General features: G+C 42.4%; 1 protein-coding gene across 1 annotated transcript; it reads right to left on the reverse strand.

Annotated features, from left to right (window-relative positions):
* Positions 1-437: 437 nt before the first annotated feature.
* Positions 438-21136, reverse strand: dact1 (dishevelled-binding antagonist of beta-catenin 1). Its single transcript, XM_049595925.1, has 4 exons — positions 20416-21136; positions 10348-10477; positions 9869-9982; positions 438-6815 (listed from the first exon to the last, which is right to left on the reverse strand). Exons 1-4 carry the CDS (start codon positions 20701-20703, stop codon positions 4633-4635), a joined length of 2715 nt encoding a protein of 904 aa, XP_049451882.1. The 5' UTR covers positions 20704-21136; the 3' UTR covers positions 438-4632.
* Between the last annotated feature and the right edge of the window lie 3510 nt (positions 21137-24646).

A 24646-nucleotide genomic window follows, 5' to 3' on the forward strand; every position in this document is an offset into this window, starting at 1 on the left:
ATTCTTTCTCTTTTCACAGAGCTAGGCTAACAGTACCCTCTGCTTCCATTCTTTGTGCTAAGCTAAGCTAAAAACATCTTAGTATAACACCTGTTAGCTTGAAACAGCTAACATAACATTTAATATGCTAGCTGTTTGCAGGGAGCTGATGTTGTTTGCGTATTATTTATGCTAACTATTTGCAGCTAACATAGCATCAACCATGTAGCCAAAGATAAAAGTGTTAGCATCTGTCTGACACATCTGAGACGACAGAAACACAAACAGAAAAATGTTCCTTCAACTCATAAAATGAAAGTTAGAACTGAACTGACAGTGAATGTTATGTTGGTGAAAAGACGTCTGTCTGTATCGGCTAAAACCAGGCAAAGTTTGAGTTTGACCAGAGGTGTCAACAGCATTTCAATGATCCATTTCATATGGTAGCAGATTTGATTAAAAAAAAAAAAAAAAACAGCAATGCATTCTGATATTAATGTAAAGAGGTTGAAAATGGTTAAATCCTCATGTACCTGAAAGGCATCTGGTTGTTTTTGTAAACAAGAAAACTTCCTGTTGGATGGTTCAGATTTATTTCTTTTTTACATTATCCAAAAAGGTCTCATTTTACTGATCGGAAAGCAGAATAATGAAGATAAGGTTTCCACCTCAGCAGTGACTATAAAAACCTCGAAAAAAACCATCGGTCTGGTTTTTCACTCAAACATCTAAATGCTGTATAAAAAGATTATCGTGGCATCAGTGGTGGAAGTGTTAAAAAAAGACACATCAGACTTTGTGTATAAATGTTATATACTGCAGCTCGACCTGCCGTCAGTCCGTACCATGTGCGGTATCCAATAAGCAAATATATTAGGTTTAAATAGCTTTCATAAAAAATAACAACGTAAACCAGAACTGTGTAATAAAAAGAGAAGCATGTACAGACGTTTGGCGTGCCGTGCCGGTGTGCTACAACCAAAGGCAAAGATCATGTGATAATAAATACAAAACAAGGCTACATACAAAAACCAGATTAACAGGGTTACACCGTCCGTCTGTCTGCTGACAGTTTGTCTCAAAGTGCAGGAAATAAGGAGATTACTGCCGCAGGACACAACCCTCAACACAACATAGGATCATCTGAAGAACCTTCTGCACAACCTTCTACAGAACCCTCTAAAGAGACGTCTTAAAAAACATTTGAAGAACCACCTGGAGAACTTTCCAAACATCTTTCTGGAGAACCTGACTACAGCCCCACTTCCACCAGAGACCACAAAGTCCCACAGAGACACTGAAGGTATCAGCATGATTCAAAGCTCGTTGGATTTTTCAACAGCTTCTGAAATCCCTTCAGTGAGCGTTGTTATCCTCATTTATATGGTTTATGGCCTCAAAACTACAAAGCCGGACTGGATTAACCAGCTCTGGGACCTGGGGCAAAAATTAGCTATTCAAATACACATGTTCCGTAAAACCATTTAGTGGAGAGCCTCATTAACAAACCAGTATTTCTACACTAATATATGATGCTGCCACAGGGAATTTTTGGAGCGATACCATGGAGGCAGTAGGAGGCACAACCCAATCACCAGAACTGTTGGCAGTGTACGTTCTATTTTGTATGTGCTCTGCTCTGTAATGGGATTCGCTGTTAATTTATTCCTCTGAGGCATCACCTTGGCACCTGTTAGAGGGCTGTGCACATACTCATAGAACTGGAGTTACATCCAGGTAACTACTCTTTTCTGCAAACCACAGATACATTACCTTTGTACGTTTTTATTAGTGATGAGCGAGTACACCATTATCTGTAACTGTGTCTGTTTAACCGAATGAATGATCTGTATTTGTATCTGTACTGGGAATGGGCGGTATTTGGACCTGAAGTGGGTGGGGCCTACCTGAAAGTTGTTCTTTTGAGCCTGATATTGATATGGGTTGAGCAGAGGTTGCTATATATTTATTATTTATTAGAAAAGTGTTTACTGAACAATCTCAGAATTAAGCTTCAGGTCCTTTATGATCAAAACAGATTAAACACAGTTACCCTAATGATGATTGTCCTTTATCACAAGTACAGATGTTGACAAAATTTAACTCGTATAGGACTTGTAAGTGTATCAAGTACATCGTCTCTCCTGGATAATCAATTAATCTGATTATTTGCTTCAGCCCTAGCTGTTCTGCTGTTAATGTGAAGTTGTTTGGGCACAAAGACCACTTAGTTATAGTTATGAAAAGATCATGTTCTGGCTTAAAATACTCAGATTTGGTGGCACTATCACGGTAGGAAATGCAACGACACGTTGCTAAAAACACAAACATTTAGTTGCTAAAAAGCTGCAGGAAATGCAGCAATGGGTTGGTAAAAAAAACTGCTTTTCATGGCGCTATCCTCGCTGCCAACACAGTGATAGGTCACTATAAAACACCCGGTTTTGTTGTTTGCTGTCTTCAACAGTGGTTTGTAGCTTGGCAGGCGTCTCTCCTAGGTGTTGATGAAGCCAGCTTAGATAGTGCGTCACTTTAGATACACAATATGATATATATGTAACATACATTTGTGTATTTGTGGTTTGCAGAAATGTGCATTGTTAACATTTTACTCTGGAGACAGAGCTGGGATGCAGCAGGAGGAGGCTGAGACGTGCTACACGTCATACCAACTGTTCAGTTTGAAGCAGACTGAGAACTTGACTCTTCCTCTCAGGTCTTACTGACAGCCATGTTAATGTCGGCTGAGGCACTTGTTGGGCCAGGAAAGAGGGAGAAAGTAAAGGAGGCCAATTTGATTGGCTGAATCTAAACTCCCAAACTAACCTCTTTACTAACAGCAGTTTCCCTGAAGCATCTAATGCTGCATTAATCCTGAAAGCAGGATGTGAGAGGCTCGTCTGATCGGCTGCTGTTAGAAACAGAAACTTGCACAGAGACACAGTTTGATCCGGGTGGACAGAACCACCGGTTCAAATCTTTAGAGTGTTTTAAAAGTGTGCAAACGTCTTTAAGTGATACTTGTTTATTGTTTGGGCAGCCATGTCTGATATCATCAAGTGAGTTTGAACCCAGGAACGTATGAGTTCACGCTGTATAGCACCGTCACATTTGGTGTTGTTTACCCAGAGTCCATGTGAACAGCCCAGTGCTGTGGGAGGTGGTGACTCACAACTTAAAGCACTTCAACTTTAAACTTGAATTTCCACAGAACCCCACCTGAAGGCAGGGTGAGGGGTGAGAGCACTGTTTTTACACAGAGGTCGTGCTATAAGGCCGACACAATGGCAACGACAGCATAGCGGCATTGCGGAATCAGCAGCTTCAGCCTCTAGCGTGACATATTACACACTTCAGCAGCCTTTTCTAAACAATAACAATGGCATTAACATGGCACCAACGATCATTTACTGTCCCTGTTATATGGGGGCTGATCTCGTCCTCTGCTCAGAGGGTAAGGAGCTCATGAACCTCATTGTTTTCCCAATATGTGGACATTTTTGGCTGTTCTTCTCTGAGTTAGCTGCTAACTGCTATTGGCTAAATTCCAGCTGTGGGTTGCACGCATAACATATCGTCAAAACATCATACCCGTGTTGCCAATGATCCCATCAATGCCAGCTGTCCCATTTACACAGACATCTTTTTGGCACTGTTACTACCTCCGTTCCTGGCCTAAAAGGCGAGACAACTCTGTGCCATTTATACAGAATGGTGAGACCTCATAACGGTGTGAATTTCCCGCCGTAACGAGGCAGTGTAAAAAAGGCTATAGTGAAGAAGAGAAGGCAACAGAGGAGGCAATCCTCCACAGGTCATAATGTGCCACCTAAGGTCACGACGACAACAACACTGGGTAGTTCACATGAACTCAACTGGTGAACATGGGAGGCCGTGTATGAAGGCATCAGATGTACCTCCTGACTAAAACCAGAAGAGTAAAGGCCTTTGTACACTGGGTCCGTCTGAAACCTTGTGTTCTGTCAATAAGGTTTGCACATCAACTGTGAAACTTTTGTGTGTCAATAAAGTTTTTGGAACAGGTTCGATTTTCTGCATCTTTAGGCATCCATCAAGCGTCTTTCGACAGTTGCTCCAGCAAGAAGCAGTTAAGAAAATGTGGCAGCAAGACACATCTGCAACATGACAGGAACAGGTTGCACAGTATCCTTTCATTCCCCACTCTTCAAGCAGTGAGGAGAAGCAAGGGAAGAAAAGTGTCTTTTAATTGTGTCTCGTACTGTGAATTTTCGCAACACATACAACAAAGCCAATTGGACTCAGTGTGCAAGGTTTGTGTGCGTAGTGCTTTTTTCGGGTGATGGATTAAATAAACATACGATGAAACGGACTCAGTGTGCAGAGGCCTTAAGGCAGAAGAAAGTAAACAAAGAAAAAAGGACTGTTTGCTTTGATGTTGCCTAAAAATATCACATGCTTTTACAAAGATGGCCAACTGGTTTGTCTCTCAGGCTGAAGAGGCTTGATGTTGGTTTAAATGTGTAGAAAAGTGTCTTTTCGCATGCAGCACCTGTCCTTCCACAGCACTGTCTGCTCTCCGTCAGGCCGGGTTCAGCTCAGGTATATCAGAAGTGCATGGGTAAGACAACCAGCAGACATGGCTGTGGTCCAGTTTGTCCGCCTGCTGCTGACTCACACGGTGGTCATGAGTTTGAGAGAACCCGACCTGAACCTGAGGATCTTCTTTTTCAGGTTGTGAGAGGCCTTGATCTTGACGAAGGCCTTCGCCTGAGCTGGAGTCATTTCCTGTCCTGACGCCCTGGCCCCAGATGCCCCTACCTGGCTCCACGCCCTGCCCTTTCCACCTGTCCCACCGCCGGCCCCGCCTCCTCCACTCTCCTCAGTATCACTGGTGGTGGTGCTCTCCTCCACGTACTCCTCCTCACTGGACTCGCTATCTCCGAAGCAGTTGGTGGTGTAGTTGGACCTCTCGTCCTCACTGGTGTCCACGATGGTGGAGTGAAAGAGCGAGGCACACTCGGCTGAATACTCAGAGTCACTTCCTGCCACGTAGGAGTATGGGCTGCTGACCTGCTCAGAGGAGGGGAGGTATGCGTTGGCTGCAGAATGACTCAGCAGCTCCTTTCTCTGCCGCCGCTGAGCGCGCCTGAATGCCTCATCATACGGTACTTCCATGATCGCTCGCAACCTCCGGTAATCATTTCTCTTGTACTTCGGTTTGGCAACAACCACGACCTGGTCACGCCCGTGATGATGACCATGATGGTGGTGACCATGATGGTGGTGGTGACCATGATGATGGTGGTGGTTTCCATGCTGATGGTGCCTTGATGCACCTGAGCGCACACTGCTCAGTGTTGATGTGGTGTGTTTGTCCAGAACTCGGCCTTCTGGGATGGATGCAGGGAAGCGTTTGAGCCTAGAGGAGGACACGCCATGTCCAGCTGCTCTCTTGGAGACTTTGATGTTGACTGAACCGCCATCTTCTAACAGGCGGGACTTTTTAGAGCTGGACCTGTGGTGGGACTGGTCACCTCTTCTCTCTGACAGAGGCTCATCATGGTCAGACAGCTTACTCGTCCTCATCACAGTCGTGGTTTTCACCTTGACAGTCTTGACATTCTTGCTGCCACCCTTGCGGAGTTTGATGTTCTGCCGCTGGGCAGAAACATGCTTGGCATTAACCATGTGACTCCCTCCTCCTGCTTCATCCTGACTCTGGGAGGAGGAGCCTAAGCTGGCGATCTCAGGCACTGACCTGTCACCCTTCTCTGTGGGGACAGTCTGTGGCGGCTTCGGGCTGTTTTTGGGAGTCGCTGACTGTGTTTTGATAACTGGCGGTGATTTGAGGAGCACTTCCTGCTCAGGAAAGTAACATGGCTGCTTGGTGTCTTTGGGGGAGGAGTTAGCTTTGGGACTGCCCAGCTCCCTGAAGTCTTTAGGCAGAGTAGCTGTGGACGCTGCTGAGGGAGGGAGAAGCCTTTTGCTTTTCTGTTTCAGCAGACTGTTAGTGCTTGTGTCAACATTAGTGACAGAGAAGCCGTTTTGGATGCCATCACTAAGAGGAGAGCTGTTCTGGTTTTGTGCCAAATCACTGCTGTTCATCTTGAAGCCATTTTGCATTGTGCCGGCACTGCCTTCAGGGTAAACATCTGACTCCTCAGGTTTACTTTCCACAGACCACTGCCTCTGAGGAGACGAGGTGGAGGCACCTTCAGCTGATACCCCTCCAGTCGCCCACGAGGGTTTGAGCTCTGACCCCCTCAGAGTTCCTAAACCAGACCCGGACAGCTGCCTCATGCAGAGACTGGCCTGCCTCAGGATGCTCTTTGATGGGTCAGTGCTGATGCTGGTCCTGGGTCTGTTAGTCCTGATGGGCAGGGCCTTCCGCTGCAGCAGACTGTAGATGTAGCTGTCCAGGCGCTTGTGGGAAGGAGTTTGGGAGGAAGAGGGAGAGGGAGCTGGCCACGAGAAGCTCTGAGATACAAGAGGAGCTGAAACTGAAGCGGGAAGAGGGGAAGACTCTGGTTTGAGTGCATCAACACCAGCCTCAACGCTCTTTAGAAGCCCTTCATCTCTGCTGGGACCTCCATGACCCAACATCTGCAGGAAGACAGGGCTCTGGACGGCCACGGCGTGCAGCGGGCTCGGGTAGCGGTAAATGTCACTGCCATTTCGGGCCACCAGGTCGCAGTGGTACTTCGACTGGGAGTCACAGGAGGCAACTGAGGAGACGGGGTCCAGGGTGGGCGGGTGAGGAGCTGAGAGCGAGCGGCGGACTGTACCAGAGGAGGACGAGTCATCACAAAGTCCTCCAACCAAACCGTCACACTCCAAACAGCTGGCCAGCTCATCTGAGGGGAGACAGAGACAGAGTGTGATGTTACGAAACAGACACAGCTGCACATTCAGGACATTCACATGTTATTTTAAGTCTGTGAACGACGGCTGCTGTAAACCACACGGCTCGACATTTCACAGCTTCAAACATAAACAGTCTCCGTGGATCTGAGTTTATTTCGTGTTGCAGCGTTTCCTAATGTCAACAGCTGACAGGAAGTTAACTGTGAGCGGAGCGGTTTCCAAGCAGAGCAGTTCTGATGAAACGCTCTGCTGAGTGTGGTAATGACCCTGTTTGGATCGGCTGCATCACTAAGTGGAAAATTCTTTCCTGTGGAGACAGTGTGCTGTTAACTCTCCGTGTTCACCACTGATCCTGGACATGACATGAAAATGATTTATGTGTCAGAACTGATGCTGAATACTCACTCAGAGAGGGGGAGAGCGTGTAGCATTACACTGTGGGAGCTGCTCAGGACTACAAGAACAATTTATTCCCTATCTAGTAGAATTTATTCTTGGCTCACAAGTTCGCAAATGTCAGCTAAAACAGCCAGCAGTTAACATCAAGGGACTGTTCGTTATTTATGAGGGAGGAAGGGGTGGGAGGCATGTCAAATAATTTTTTAAGCACTGGAGAGAGGCATATCTTTTATTTTGGCGTACGGGAGGGGCATAAAAATTAAAATAGTTGCATTTTTTATTTATTTTACCACCATTTTTTAAGGAACCATGTGGCATGTTTTCTTTACAAATCTCCAAAATTACACCATTTATCATGACCAGAAACTGTAAGAACAGAAATTATGGTAACACTTTCTATGAAGACCACATCTGTAATACATTATAAGGGCATTCATAGTGAATTATAATGCATTTATAATGCTCTATGACTACACTCATTAACACACATAATGCTTACTGATGCACTATATTAGGTAGGGCTGCCCCTGAAAAGTCAACCAAACATTAGTTGACCAGAAAGATCATTGGTCGGCAAGATTTCATTGGTCGCTTAGTCAGCTGTGTCTTGTCAAAATAAATCAAAGCCTATATGACTGGACCATGTGTGACTTTAATTTGAAAGGACAGACACAGGAAGTGTCCACGCTCAGCAGTCAGACAGGAGTCAGGTTAATCTCCAGGGCTGGTACCTGCAGTTATTCCACAGGCTAGTTAATAACATGTCGGGCAGGAAATCCAAAGTGTGGGATCATTTTGAGAAGGTGAAGGACGAACCCAAGGTGATATGTAAACTCATCTTCATTGGTCGACTACAAACATGACGTATCATCTGAAACATGGAAGTAGCTACATGCCCATTAGCCCACAGCGTCATTAACAGGCGGCTCGCTCAGTGTGTGACGTGCACTTGGAGATAAAATATAGGCCTATATTAATGAAGGTTCATTAGTACGGTTTTGTATTTCTCTGTAATGTAGCACAGTGTTAACAATGTTACTGATACTATTCTTTCTCACACCTTCAACTCAAACCACCAAAATATATCATTTAATCATTAAATTAATATCGTAAACATGTGGGCAACTAGTCGACTAATGGACCTAAATGACGACTGTTGGTCGACTTAGAAAATTCTTTGTCAGGGCAGCCCTAGGTAGTTCTGCAAAATCATTTTATTCTAGATCTCATTAATAATTTGGCCAAAAATAAACAGTGGGAGTATTTTGAAAAATGTAATAACTAATTTATGGTGGAGGGAGGGTCATGAAATTTCTGCCAGTCACTCAGGGAGGCTCAAGGAAAAATATTTGGGGCTTCAGGGATGTACAAACAAAAATACAATAAAAAAACAAAGTCACACCACAGCCACAGATATAGCATTTACAAGAATGGGATGTACAGACGGATGCCTCTAACCATGGCTATTTCTAGTGTGGAAGCATTAAAAAAAATACAGAGCTAAACTCATGACATCACTTCCTGTCTAGCCTATGTAACTCAAGAAAGTGTCCTTCAGCATTGCTTTGTGAAACAAATCAAGTGTGTCTGACATTCTTCATTCTATAATGAGTTAAAATCTACTACTTCCTCTTTGGATAAAAGTGTCAGCTAAATAAAGTTAATGTGATGACATCAGACTGAGATCTTTCTCCAACATCAACAGAACCAGAGTTCAGGTTCATCATGCTGCAGTCACTGTGAGGAGATGCTGATTTAAATGATCAGATATTCTGATGGAAAACTAATGAAATAAAACTCAAAGAGTAAGTCAGTATCTACATTTCTTTATTAACATTTGCTCTTTGGGTTGATTGAAAATAAAATCCAGCTGGTTTTAAGTTTCGTTCTGAATGTATCTGCTGCTGCAGAGAGTCGGAGCTGTGTGAAATATTTTGGGTGTGTTCACACTTGTTATCAGTTAATCAGAGACAGATGTTTGAGTGTCGAGTCTGAACACAGCCTCAGCACGGCAGCCTCACACACAAACCCCGCAGCACAGAAAGTAGATCCTCATCAGCTGCTGCAAAGCTGCAGGTCAAAGGTCAGGACGCATGTTTCTCTGCGTGTGTGTGTGTGTGTGTGTGTTTGTACTGCAGGTGTTAGCAGGCTGGTGTTTGAGGTGGCACAGTTTGAGCCTTCAACAGGGAAACAGCTTCCAGATGTTTCATCACGTCCATACAAACAAACAAACAAACAAACCTAAAAGACACACAAACACGCTGCTGAGAAAATATTTCATATTTCATCTAATAATTTGATTGACATATCATCGTCCTCCCTCCCTCTGACCTGCTGATCATCTGATCAATTAATGGACTGATCAGTTCTGTATTGGTTGTGTATTGATTCTGTATTGATTGTGTATGAGTTGTGCACTGGTGGTATACTGATTGATTGATTGATTGATTGATTGATTGATTATTTTTATTTACGTGTCATGCACAAAGTGCCCAGCCCTCATGGGTTTATAAGATGTAAGGTATAATAGTTATGGTATATACATTGGTTGTATATTGGTTGTACATTGGTTGTGTATGGGTTATGTATTTATTGCATATTGGTTGTACATTGGTTTTGTATTGGTTGTGAATAGGCTGTGTACCTGCAGACAGGAGGCGTCCATCAGCTTCAGCCATTGAACAGAAACATTCACTGAAGACGGAGTTAGATGAGTTAGAGAGGGAGCCGGACGCCCCGTCACTCAACTCATAGAAACCTGAGAGACAGACAGAGAGAGACAAGAGGAGAGACAGACAGGGAGACAGGCAGAGAGACAAGAGGAGAGACAAGAGGAGAGAGAGAGACAGACACATGAATATTCATTCAGTAAATATCAGTCTGTATGCAGATGACACAGTTCTCTCTCTCTCTACATTCACCTCTTATTTGAACTTAAACCTCTGAACTTCAGTTTATATTTTATCAAACAGAACAAAAAAAACAAACTCTAAAACTATTCATCACTACTTCATCATCAGGTCGATGACATCACTCCTCAGACAGCTGACTGAACTGATCTTCATACAGATGTCTTGTAAAGAAACTCAGAACTTAGAAATAATCACAAAGGTTTCCTGGTACCTGAGCTGGGTCGGCTGTCTGTCTCCAACTGGTCATGTGATGCCTCTGTGTCCAATCGCAGGTCACTGATCTGTCGGTCCAACTCCTGTAACTGACTGATGAGTCCAGCGTCCCTCCTCCTCAGACAGTTCTGATGGACAAAGTGAGACATTTCATCATTTCAGCTCCGCTTCCTGTTTCACATTTCAGTTTGTTTTCTTCAACACACACACAACAAACATCTGACAGAGTCCTGATCCCAGAGGGGACCAAGGGAACCTCTAGAGCCACGTTTCCACCAAACACTTTCGGTAGGGTACCTCTGGAATAAAAAGTAACCCTTCAGACATGGTACCTAGACCCTAGTGTTTCCACTGCAAACAGTCCTCTTAAATGTGGGCGGGGTTGTTGTCATGCATTTCCTCATCACCTGTGACACAGATGGAAGTCTGCACCTCGTTTATCATCCACAGACTGCAGTGTTCACAGCTCCACCTTTTAGTACCAGATCTGTGTGCTAGGTATTCGGGGTGTAACGATCAGTCAATCTGGATCATACGTATCGATTCAATAATCAATCCATATCATCATCTTAAGAATACACGTTTATTAGAAATTCTGTGTCACTGTAAGCAGCAGGCAGACAGCAAGCAACCCAGACGATGGCGATAACGTTATTTACTTGGGAGTAAATCAGCAGTGTGGAAATATTTTTGATTATGGAGAGATACCGGTCAACAGACAGAGCACATGCCGTATGTAAACAATGCCATTATGAGATAAAACGCAAGATAATGTTACCTGCCTGGACGGGCATCTTATCCTGCTAACGTTTCACTACAGCAACATTAGCTGCTCCGTTTCAACAATGTTCGGCTGAAAAAACCTGTATACAGACTGAAATTCAACCGAGCTATTCTGTCAGGAGATGCAGTGACTTAAATTGATGGTGAGTAAGAAAAATAACGTCAGGCTAACGTGGGTCATTAGGAAAAAAAAAAAAAAAAAGTTTTGTCCATGAACCTTGACAGTCATTACTGAGCTGAGTTTTATATTTCTGTTGTAATTCATGTTTTATGGCTGTTTGGAGAAGTTTGCCTTCAGGGCTTCAAGCCAGATGATAAAATATGGCAGACTTTGTAACATCAGCAAATATCGTATTGAGATGAAACTGGTGATTTACACCCCTACTAGGTACCCCAACAGAGGTGGGACCAAAAATGAGGGACGGTAAGGAAGGGTCCCACTGGTACCATCCACAACTTTTCACAGTGGAAACCAAAAAAAAAAGGTACCGAAATGAACTGTACCAAACTGCTTGGTGGAAACAGAGCTTAAGGGTTTGGTTCCAGAGGGGACCAGAGGAACCTCTAACAGTCAGAGACAGAAAACAGAAAACAGAACAAACAGAGTGAATCTATTTACAGAGCAAAAGACCGAAAATATGATTTAAAACCAACAACAAACTGATTGAAGTCAGATATAAAACAACTGAAACCATTTGAAGCTGTTTCAAAGTTTCTGAACAGACCTCAGATCTGCTGACAGTCGGTTTACAGCTGTGTAACTTCAGTAAACACGGAGGACAGAGAGAGCAGATCTGAGATCTGAAGAAGTCTCAGAAAGATGTTTGTGTGTTCTCTGTTTTGAGTTTCAGGGTCTGTATGTCAGAGGGTTGACTGAGACTAAAGAATAGCTTAATCTACAACAGATTCAAGTGAAGTTGAAGGAAATCAGCCTGCAGGCCACAGAAGTGTTTAATGATATGATACCTATGGTGCTCCACAGGGGTCAGTCCTGGGATCTGTTATATTTACAACCATCCAGACGTTAGACAGCTCATCATTCAGACCTGCTGACCAGGGTTCTCAGGGTTCTCTGTGGCACTTGCCGGCCCACATTGTGGTATTTTTCTACACACATGCAGCAGAGTCTCACTTTCAACAACAAACACCACCCCACTACCTCATATAAACATGTAACTTTTCTTAAAAGGGAAGGCTTGGTTGGTGTTTGTCCTGAAAAATGAGAACCGTAGAGTTTTCCTTTTGTTTCAAGCAGCAGATAAGTTGTTTGAGTTAAAATGCCTTACTTGATATTGCACGTCCTGTGATGCGACTATTGTGCATCGCAATGTCGATGTTGAAACGACATATTGTGCAGCCCTAATCCACGTATTAGAACTACATTATGTCAAAAGCTATCTTAGAGAAAATTTGCTGTTATGTTACATTACATGGAAGGTTATCCTCGGAAGATCACTGTAAGTGTTTAATTCATTATACACAACAAAATTCCATGAGTATTCCAATAAATGATTTTTGCTAATTCAATGACTTTTCCAGCGCTGGAAAACAAGATTCTGAAATTCCATGAGTTTTCCAGGTCTTCCATGACCATGGAAACCCTGTGCTGACTGGGGCGGCCCCCGACTAAGAATTTTTCTAGTCGACCAATAGTCGTCATTTAGGTCCATTAGTCGACTAGTCTCCTGCATGTTTCTGATATGAATGTAATGATTAAATGATATATTTTGGTGGTTTGAGTTGAAGGTGTGAGAAAGAATAGTATCAGTAACATTGTTAACACTGTGCTACATTACAGAGAAATACAAACCGTACTAATGAACCTTCATTAATATAGGCCTATATTTTATCTCCAAGTGCACGTCACACACTGAGCGAGCCGCCTGTTAATGACGCTGTGGGCTAATGGGCATGTAGCTACTTCCATGTTTCAGATGATACGTCATGTTTGTAGTCGACCAATGAAGATGAGTTTACATATCACCTTGGGTTCGTCCTTCACCTTCTCAAAATGATCCCACACTTTGGATTTGCTGCCCGACATGTTATTAACTAGCCTGTGGAATAACCGCAGGTACCAGCCCTGGAAATTAACCTGACTCCTGAGTTGCCGGTAAATGACCTTTCTGGTCGACTACTTGGGGGCAGCCATCCTGCTGACGCCAGCAGACTGGCTTTACTACAGACGAGATAACTTTGTAAGAATGTAACGCTGACAGGACATTAGTCCAGATAACTGAACTTTTCTCTCTGTCCTTTCAAAACATCTGGCTTCTCTCAGCTTTGAGCTGCAGCTGCAGATGAGTATCTGACACCAAAGGTCAGAGGTCACAGGACCTGAAGGAGCCAATGACCCTGAACACAACACACACTTGTGATAACGAGCAGCTTCATCATCACACACAATCATCTTCATCCTGCTGATGAGCAGAAACTCTGATCTCAGATCTGCTGCCGTCTGTTTTTAAAGGACCATTCTCAGGTTTCACTTCATTTCCTATTAAACTGATCCTGCAGAGAGAAAAACCCTCACAGCCTGTGTGTAGGAAGCTTTATGTTTCAGTGATGTTGTCCATCAGCTGAGAGCAGAGACATTCTGAAACGCTCCCTCTGGGACACGGTATATTCTTGGCTTACAATTATCACAGACATGTGCAGTATGTGATTTAATCTGGGAGAGCTGCCAACAGACAGACAGAAGCAGCCACTGGTAAAATGTAACAGACTGATCCACCCACTGCTGATAATGGAGCCATATATATGTGTATAGCCATGATGAGATACTGCCCACCCTCTGGTCTCCACTGGTAAGCTAACGTTAGCTTCTGCATTCCACATTGGCTGGGTGGGGCTCCTCGTCCGCGATTATTGTTGGGGACAGTGTCCCTGCAGCAGGATGCATTGTTGCACAAACATGGTGGCCACCTTTCAGTCTCACCGCAGGCACCCCGATGAGTAAGTGGCGTCATTTTGAGCCGCAAAACCTCTTTAGTACTGTTAAGTATGTTAGCACCAGTAGCTCTGCTGATACTGCTAACTGTGCTAACAGAGCTGAGAGTGATAACATAGATGAAAATGCTTAAAGGGGTTTGCTTAAACACCAGGGCGACCTGGGGGGGAGGCCATAGTGTGGGTACAATGTTTCCGCAGCAACGCTGTTGGGTTGGGATGGGGTTAACAGCTGTAGTTGCCAAATGAGTGGCCCTGCCAGCTAGCTCCCATCAGACCCAGCTGCTGCCCAGCACAGAGCGGCTAAGGCTAGCTAACCAGTGGAGACATGACAGTGGCAGTAAGCGCTGCTAGCTGGCTGTTTCCAATCAGACCCAGGTGGTGCACATTTGAGTAAACTTATAGAGTAATAATACTAAACTAAATGCCAACATGAGTAACTAGTCATCCCTAATATAGGCTATATATGTGCTCAAAGTGTAACACTTAGAGTGACTATTTATTGACACATCCTCGGCCTACTAGCATGTGAAAACAAGACGCTTTTGTCGCGTCTGATGAACAATTAAGTTTTCGGAATCACAATCTCACATTCAAAACACTATTGGGAAAAAAATGGTCACGTGCCAAAGCTTAATTATTACTCAACAAATCTGCGGTGTTTACACAGACAGCGTTGTTGCTGCGGCGCTGCTGTGCTGCTATTATAACTACTGTATTTCCACAATTAAAAGCTGGTATGCCACTTATTTATGAAGCTGTGCAAACCACTGGATTTTCAACAACACTGTCCTGCAAATATTTCACAATAAAAAACCTTCTGTTGACAAAAGAAGGGATTCTGTCCACAGAAAGGTTGTCAGAAGGCTTATTTGAAATGGAAACAGTGATGAGTTAAAAAATATATTCATACATTTTAATGTCTGTGTGTGATCTAGACATACTATGTCAATTTATTAAAAGACATTTTTTACTGTCTATTTCTGCTGAAAACTGTGAGCGTTAAGCAGAAAAAAATCAGTTAAATCAGTTATCAGTTAGCAGCTGAGCCACGCCTCAGCAGGGCTGCTCACACAGACAGTGTGGCCCAGGCACAAGCCTGTGTGAGCAGTGTGCAGGTACGTAGTAAACAACATCAACAGGCTAAAATTGAGCATTAAAAAAATCTATTATAATTTAAATATTTTAAAATATTCGGATACAAATCCTCACCTTGAGTTTTTCCTAAATTCGTAACTGAAATCTAAATTGTTAATTAATATTCGATGGACTGTTTATCATTTTTAAATTGCTCAAATTACTAAACAGTAATAATGTGAGGTGAATAATAAGGTGAATTATTCTGACTTTAAAGTATAAAGATGTAAACTTGCAGACGCAGAAGATATGCTTCTTTAACAGTGCAGTGAGAACAAACTGAGGTCTGGATGATGTGCTGACACACTGCTGCTTATTTCAGGGGCACTAATACACACACACACACACACACACACACACACACACACACACACACACACACACACACACACAGTGAATCAAATGGAAAACATGCGGGTAATGCAGCGCTGCTCTCAGGTCAGTCATGTGCCGCATTCCTGCGACGGAGCTGCAGAGAGCAGAAACACACTGCTGCCTCTCTCGTCTGGTTCAAACATCCGATCAATAACTGATCAGTTACAGACTGATCTCAGAGCTGTGACCACAGAGCTCCCATCAGACCTCCGTGGGGCTCCAGTATAAGGACACCAGCATGAGACAACTGTATGAGGCTCTAGTCTAAGACAAAGGTGCAAGGCTCCAGTAAAGGACTCCAGTATAAGACACCAGTATAAGATACCAGTATGAGGCTCCTGTACAAAACACCAGCATAAGAAACCAGTACAATATATCCAGTATTAGGGACCAGTTTGAGGCTCCAGTATAAGCCACCAATATGCAAAACCAGTATAAGACACCAGAGAAGGACACCAGTCTAAGACACCATTATAAGACACCAGTATAAGGCTGCAGTATAAGAAACCAGTCTAAGGGACCATTATAAATCACCAGTATGATGGTCATGTATAAAAAGACATTGAAATTGATATAACAGTATAAGACACCAGTATCCTCCATCAGCTCCAGTTTGTGCAGCAGCTGCTCTCTGGTCTGAGCACCATGTTCAAACACAAAGCGAAGCTCCTCCAGCTGTTTGTCCTGTCAGTCAACCAGCTGACAGCTGAGCCACAGCAGGAAGTGATGTCACAGCCAAAAATATTCTTTAACAGTGAACCATTAAAATCTCTACACACACCACACCATGATTTATTTGTCATTATTAGAATATGCTTGAGAGCGGCTTCACAGTCAGAGTCCATCAGAGTTGAGTCCTGAACACTGAGAGGAGTCAGCGTCACGCTGTTTTAATAAAGACGAAGGTGAGTCGACACATCGTCTCTAAATACTGAACTCATGACCACGAGCTGCATCACGTCCACTTCATTCTCTGCACTGGTCTGTGTCTGTCTCTGTACTCTGACCCTCCGGCCATGAACAGAATTATAAGTAAGGGTTGAAATAATTTCAACTTCTTCAACAGGAAGTCCAGTCCAGCCCGGACCAGGACCAGGACCAGGACCAGACCCTGTCTCTGGTCTCCTGCAGATGGTTTGAGCAGTTTTTCTGTGTTTGTGTCTCAGCTGCTTCGTCACAGAGCTGAAAGGCGATCTGCAGAGTTTCCAGCAGCTCGCAGGAATCTCCATTTGTTCCTGCTTATGGGGGGGTGGGGGGGGCTAATCTGATCCAGATTCAAGTTTAGAGCTGCAGCTGCAGGACGGACAGAGTCCACAAACACAACACATGAAAACACACGACTGTATCCTCCTCAGAGAAGAATAAGACAGATGAGACTTCCTGTCTGTGAAAACATGATTCAGTCCTGAAACACCGAGCAGCTGCAGAAACACTGACGCTCACATCGACACCAAACAGCTGATTAACCCTTTAAATAAAAACAGCTGCATTCACCTCTTCACAAGGACAGAGAGAAGCATCCACGTCTCGACTCGTCTCTGAAAAGTAAATATTCTAACTCCACACTGGAGCTGCTCTCAGCTGTTTGACTTCACACCCACTTCAAAGCTCTCACAGCGACACACCCACGTGTCGCCTGATGTGTTAAAAGTTGCACTTGAACGCAGCACAGAGATGACAGCTGAAAGTCAGCTGACCACCAAGTCGCCTTCGAACATCTCTCCAAGTCTAGGTGTCCAAAAGCATTTGTCACGAAGATCTAAAGACACTAGCTTCTTTTACAATCGTGGAATGGAGGGACAGAGTTGAGTTTTAAGTCTTGTGTGTGATTTATCCTGGCTTCATATGAGCAGAGGAAACCTCCCCTTATAGCTAATTGCTAAATTGCTAATTTACACAGTGTAAAATGCCATAGGCTTGTGCTAATAACGTTAGCATGCTGTATTTGTTTGGAAAGCGTGTTTAGTATAAGACAGTTGTTTTGTCAGTGAACCTTGTGAGTTGTAATTGAGTCAAATTTTGTAACGTTACCTTTGTTAAATGTTGCTGTTGTCCCTGGCTTCATACGAGTAGAGGGAATCTCTGCTAGCTGCTAGGCTAATTTATACAATGTAAAATGCCATAGGCTTGTGCTAAAAACATTAGCATGTTGTATTTGCGGGGAAAATGTGTCCAGATAAAGACAAGTGTTTGTCTGTGAATGCTGCGAGTTATAGTGAAGCTGATTTGTGTACTTGTGTTTGAAATTGTCTCTATTAAGCCATGTTTAATGTGTGTTTAATGTGTGTTTTGAATCAAGTAAACTTTACAGCACGTCATAGAAACCCTGCTGCCAACTAGTGTTTTAGAGGTGTAACTGCAGAGTGACACAGACACACCACCACACAAGTATAAAAGCTCACAACAGCGTAGGCCACGTGCATAGGCTACACTGTAGGGTCTGCATATTTTAAAAAATAATTAAAAATAATAAAAAAAAACATTTTAGCCTTAATTCCTCAAGTTTTGGCCACAAAAGCACGTGGTTAGGTTCAGAAAAAAACATCATGGTTTGGCTTAAAACAAGTATGATTGTTGCTAACATAATATACACTCACGTCACATACACCACTAGCATAGCATGCTACACATACTACCACACTACTATTAAAATAACCTGACTGACCTTTAGTTTCACACGGGAAAAGAACAGCAGGCTCCCAGGTAAAAGTCCAGAGTTTTTCTGACCCATCCACCTCTCCTCCCACCCCAAGTCCATGTGGGGTCATGGACTTTCTTACTCTTCATACGATGGCAGTTGCTCAGAACGTTAAAGAAAAAAGCCTCTGCCCAGTGTATCTCATACTGCCGCTGAAGGGTGCCTCTATGTGTTGGTATCTGACACTGAGGGCCATTGACCATGGGCTGCACTGTCTCCATCATATCTATTTAACTTTTTTTAAATCTGCATTATTATTACTAAATCTTTGTGTTTACCCTGAGTGGCATGCCGACAAAAAAGAGGCCAACCATGGGCCGACTGTGGGCCAACCAAGGGCCGACAACAGATTGACCATGGGATGACAAAGGACCGACTACGGGCCAACAATGGAACAACAGTGGATCGACCACAGGCCAATGATGGACCAACTGTGGGCTGCTAAGGCCTGAGCAGTCTGATGATGAGCTGCCGCCCTTATGATTTCTTTAAGCTTGGAACTGTCTGATGTTTCTGTGGTTACAGCCAGAAGCTGACAGAAAGTTTCTCATCAGACTGTGGAGGTGATCAGCTGTAGACTCACATGACCTGGGATCACCTGTTCAAACAAACGACTGAGAACACGCCAACGTGACAGCTACATAATATGTGTGTGTGCCTCAGGCCGTATCGATTCATCACACCTCTTTCACTGAAAACACACACACACACACACACACACACACACACACGATCCATGATTACATCATCGTCTTTCTGGTCATCAGGATGTTTATTATCACATTACAGACACAAATGAACTCTAATAAAAAACATAAAGAAAAAGAAGTGAATGAATATGACTCTATCAACAGTTAAAGTATTATTATTATTATTATTACTAACATTCATTGATTATTTTTCACCTTCAGCTTCTTGTAATTATGAGAAACAATTGTCTTGTTTCTTTGGTGAACAAAACCTGTAAATCTACAGTACTTTATATTTCTTATTATTTATTTTTGTCCATGTGTCCTGTGTGGTTTGACATTCATTAGATAACAAACAGCCTTTAAAGTTAAATAAACTAAATGTGTCAAAGGTGTTCCTCAGGGTTCTATTCTGGGTCATTTATTCTTGTTAATTAAGTTCCTGCTGGTTCTGATTCAGATCAGTTTGCTGTGTTTATTTACTAAATGAAAGAATATTTTTTCACAGGATAACTTATTGGTTTCATTTCAACAGACTTAACCTGAAACGTTTACAAATTTTAAACATGAAAGTTCATCCTTGAAAACAAAATTTGACTCTAGTTTTTCCTGGAACATAAAACAAACCTTTCTGTCTCCTCAGATGGAGTTTGAAGATGAATTGTTAAAAGTTTAAAAAAGCCAGTAAGTGGACTTTGACTTGAGATTTGTTGTCAGATATTATAATAACAAAATATATTTAAAAAAATATCGTAATAAAATGTATAGGTACTAGCAGTGAAATAGTAAAATTCTTTAATAAATAAATAAATAAATACTATTTCATTAATAATATTAATAACAGAAAATGTAGTAACATACATATGGAGATTTAATTCATGTCCTGTTAAGGTATTTGTGTCTTTTAGATGAAATTGTCACTGGAAAAATGTAAAAAGATCCTGAAAACAGAAGATTTGCTCAAATTTGCATGAAATTAAGCCAAAGTCAACTATTAAGTAACCTGATTTAACTAACAGATCAACAGCAATAGTAATTGATAATTATTGATAATTGATTTATCATGTGAGTCTTTTTACAATCTCTACTGATGTCAGATTTTCAGTTTTTCTTTGATTCAATTCTCAGTAAGCTTTGAATTTATTTTGGACAAAACTAAACATCTGAGGACTTTTCCTAATTTTTTGGGGCTTTATTGACTGAATCGATTATTGATAAACAATAATATCTCTATATATGACTATATAATAAATACTGTAAAAAAATAAATAAATAAAGTTTACCTAAGGTCAAAACAAAGCTTACTCTGTCTGTGCATCATGTAAGAGTGGCTGACCCCGCCTTCACCTCTGACCTGTGACCTCACACACCGCACCTGAGTCATTCCGTCCCAGACAGAGGTCAGAGGTCAAGCGGCAGACAGGTCAGGACCTACCAGCTGTTTCCTGAGCAGCAGGATGTTCTCCTCCAGGAGCTTCTCCTCGGAGCTCAGCTGAGCCTCTCTCCGCCGCTCCTCCTCCTCCTGCTCCTCCTCCTCAACAACCTTCTCCTCCCGGAGCTCCAGCGCGGCCCGGACCAGCACCTCCTGCCGCTGCCGCAGATACTCCAGCTCCCCGAGCCCGGACACGGTGGCCTCCAGCCGCTCCCGCACCGAGCGCTGCCGCTCCGCCGCCTCCGCGTCAGCAGCGGCTCTGTCCCGCCTGGAGGGGGCGGACAGCAGCATGTCCTCCGTCACACTGTCCGCTGTGACCTCAGGGGCTCTGCAGCATCAGGGTCCGGAGGAGCTGCAGGCTCAAGGCTGCATGCTGCGGAGCGGAGCGGGACACCGTGAGGACGCTCTGCCGCGGAGGAGGCAGCAGGGTCGGGTCAGGTGAGACGAGTGACCCGGGTTAAACGGACCCGGTCAGAAAGTGAATCCAGACTCAGATCCGCACACTGCTCTCCTCTGCAGCTCCCACTATCAACCGGTGGTTTCACGGTCCTTTCGCACACACAGGTGAAATTAATCCGGTAAATGAGTCCCGAGTCCGGTCAGGTCCAGGTCCAGGTAAATCCCAGCATGCCCCGGGGCAGCAGAGGTGAGTAGATCCGTCAGAAAGCAGTGAGAGTCGGGCTGAGGTCCGTACTGCTGCCGCTCCTCCTGCAGCTCCGTCCAGACTGACCCACTGAGCCACAGCGGCACCAAGTCCGGTAAACCCCGCCCCCTGCACGCTGCTCACACACGGAGCTGTGTGACGTTAGCAGCAACGATCGCCCGCGCTTCCTGTTGTCACCTTCAAAATAAGATACCTGGCTGTGAAGATTTAAAAACTTTGTCGTCTGGGATTTAAAAAAGATGTAAAATTATCTTTTAACTTCAGTTACTTTACAGATTTAGATAATTAATAAAAATATAATCAATAAAATTATAATGTATGAGGAGCTCTGTTATATAAAGTGATTAAAATGAGCTCCACCTTTACAGCCGCAACATTTAAGTGATGAACATATTAATGCATCAATAATTATAATACAATGCTATATATTATTATCACAATGAGAATCTTTATTTTTGGTACTTTGAGTGTATTTTGATTCTTATATATTTAGTACTTATTAAAGTAGTGTCAGTTTTATATAATAATATTTGGTGACTTTTTTGACACCCATTTTCCAATATTTCTCACTTAAATGAAGGGAGATGTCCTCTCTTTGTCTAATTAAGAACTCAGATTTCTGATTAACTCTCATTAGTTCAGAACACAAATTTAAAAAATCTGTTCATTGGAATTTGTTTTGAGGTTTTCTGATTGATCACATTATTAAATTTTAGTATTTTATAAATTTTAAATATTTTTTTTTTTAAATATGTGTCTCTGTGCTTTGATAAAGGTTTGTAGAGCATCAGAGACATTGGCCAGATCTCCCTTGTAAGAGATTGTTGATCTCAGCGGGACACACCTGGTTAGAAATAGGTTAAATCAATGAAATTAAATTAAAATTTAAATCCTGGACTTTATTGTTCTATTTAACAATAATACAAATCTAAATAAAAAAAAAAAGTCTGTAAGAATTTTGATATTTATCTTGTTTTTTTACAGTGCTAAAATTTAATTCAGTTTTTTGAGATTAACAAAAACATATATTATTTTGGAGGGCTGATTAACAGAACTTCCGGTCTGATTGTGTTGATTAGTGTGAGCTTGATGCTCCGCCCCTCAGAGCCTCCTCCTGTGTCTGGCCTCCTTCAGGTCCTAAAGTCCTCCATCAGACAGCTCTTAACACATAAATCATATTTAATAACTGTCTGTAAAGAAAACTTTCATGTGTGTTTATGTAAAACAGACTGCGGAAATATTTCTACACTGTCCAGTTTTTATGCAAAATCATTATTTTTTTCATCTCCCAATTTTACTTATTTACAATAGTCACATTTTTGTTTTATTTTATTTATTTTGTTGAGCATCACTGCAGTGTGGTGGGGGGGTTTTAGTTTGATAACATTTAAAATCAATATTATCAGTGAAATCAAATTTTAAAAAAATGTTTTGTATCTTACCAAAAAAATATTGAGAACAAATGAAAACAAAAACATGTTGAGTCATTTTCAATTGTGACTATAAACATTTTTAGTTTTTACAGTACATCTAATAATAGTACAAAAATGTTTACATTCTATTTATATTAATATTTTCCAGTATATGTAATTACAATAATTGTTTACACTATATTAAATAATTAATATTTATTATTATTATAATGTTTACAATTTATTTTGTAATTTATATTTTATGATCTAAAATGATTTATATTTAGTAATTATTAATACTATATTTAGTATTAATAATTGCAGTATATATCATGATTTTTTCTTTTTACGTGGTATTTAATAATAATACTGTTTACAGTATGTGTGCCTCAGGTGACATTTTGACTGGTCTTAATTGTCCTCGGTACAGATACCAGCAGCTGAATGAACAGACTGTATCACAGTGTCTTTGTGTGGTTTTTGGGTCATTGCAGGTTTTAATGAGTCTTTAGTGTGTGAAGAGTTAATGAGGTCGATGCTTCATTTGTATGTTAATGAGGGGGCGGGGCCGAGAGCAGAGCGCCTCCTTCTGCTTATCCTGCTGGGAACATTTATCTGATTTTATTTTAATGTCAAAGTGTTCTGTGACTTCCTAAAATCTGTCTGTGAGCAGGTGGGTGAGAGCTCCAGGTGAACACAGTAAGTGGACTTTTTAATCTAAAACTCTGACTTCAGCTGGTTGATTTCAGGAGAAAAGTTTGTTTCTAATCTGCTGAGACACCCGATGCTTTAAAGGGACAGTCCGGCATTTTAAACAGCTGCTCAGTTTCTGCGTCTGATCAGGAAAATGACTTTAAACCTGAAGAAAAGTCTGCGGCTCACTGGATCACTGATGCTGCTGCTGCTGCTGCAGGAGGTGGGGGTGGGTTGCCATGACAACAGAGGTTATTGTTGGTGTTACCTGGTGATGGAAGAAAAAAAAATCACAGCAGGTCAGAAGATTCAAACCTCCCACAGTGCACAGATCTCTGCTGTATATATATACTGTGATGTTTCAGTTTATTGTTGGTTACTGCAGCAGCTGTGTGTTCGTATGTGGTGTATCGACTCACCTCCTGTCGCCGCCTCTCGGCCAGGTCAGGTCAGGTCAGGTCATAGTAAAGGAGAGCTGGTTCTCAGTTGACACCAACACACCTTGACAACAGTTATCTTACTCAGCAGAACACTGGAGTTGCTGGTCAACCAGCGTCTGAGCATTTGTTTGGGACCATTTCATTTTATGTATGTGACGTGAGAAGTTCATGTAAAAAAAACATTGTGATTCTGTCTATAGTTCCAGCTGAGTGTGTTTCTATCAAAGAGTCAAAAATCTGTCAGTTAGTTGATGTTCAGTGTCAGCTCACAGCTGCTGAATGAGAACTCTGATTCTCTGAAATTATTTAAAGGTTAAGAAATGTAACCATGACAACACACACACACACACACACACACACACACACACACACACACATATACAGAGTGAGTTCTACCCTTTAATAAACTCTAATAACTTAATAACTGATGTTTCCACTGAGCTCAGTGGTGACGTCTGTTGGAAACTACACACACACACACACACACACACTGAAAGACTAAACAAACCAGCAGACATCAGAGCAGATAATAATCTTACAGAGGAAGTTATTCAGTGAAAGTGACGCCTGGCATTCACTACAGGAAATACATTATTCTGAAAATAACTCACGGGCCGAATGAAGCAAAGAGACGAGCTGCTCGTGGCCCGCAGGCCGCCATTTAACCCTAAACTGAGTCTGAACCCTCAGACATATGAGCAGAGTATTAAATGTCCTCACTTTCCAAACTTGTAGTTTTACGCTAACAAATTAATTAAAAAATGATCCACTGACATCAAGTGAACTAAAAGTCTTGTTTGGTAGTAGGGTAAGGGACAGAATCATTGTGTTTCCTGTGGCTGCTTCACAATAAAAGCCAGTCGAAGTGTTTTAATGTGAAAGAGCAGCAGGAGGAAATGTTGTGTTAGCGTTAGCAGTAAACTCATCCAGCTCTGATACGGAAGCTGGAGAATGAACAGTAATGGCGGAGTCCGCCACTACCAATGAAAATTACTGGAGAGAGAGAATTACTGAATGTAGATGTA

The sequence above is a fragment of the Epinephelus fuscoguttatus genome, linkage group LG14, assembly GCF_011397635.1.
Source record: "Epinephelus fuscoguttatus linkage group LG14, E.fuscoguttatus.final_Chr_v1".
Classification (NCBI taxonomy): Eukaryota; Metazoa; Chordata; class Actinopteri; order Perciformes; family Serranidae; genus Epinephelus; species Epinephelus fuscoguttatus.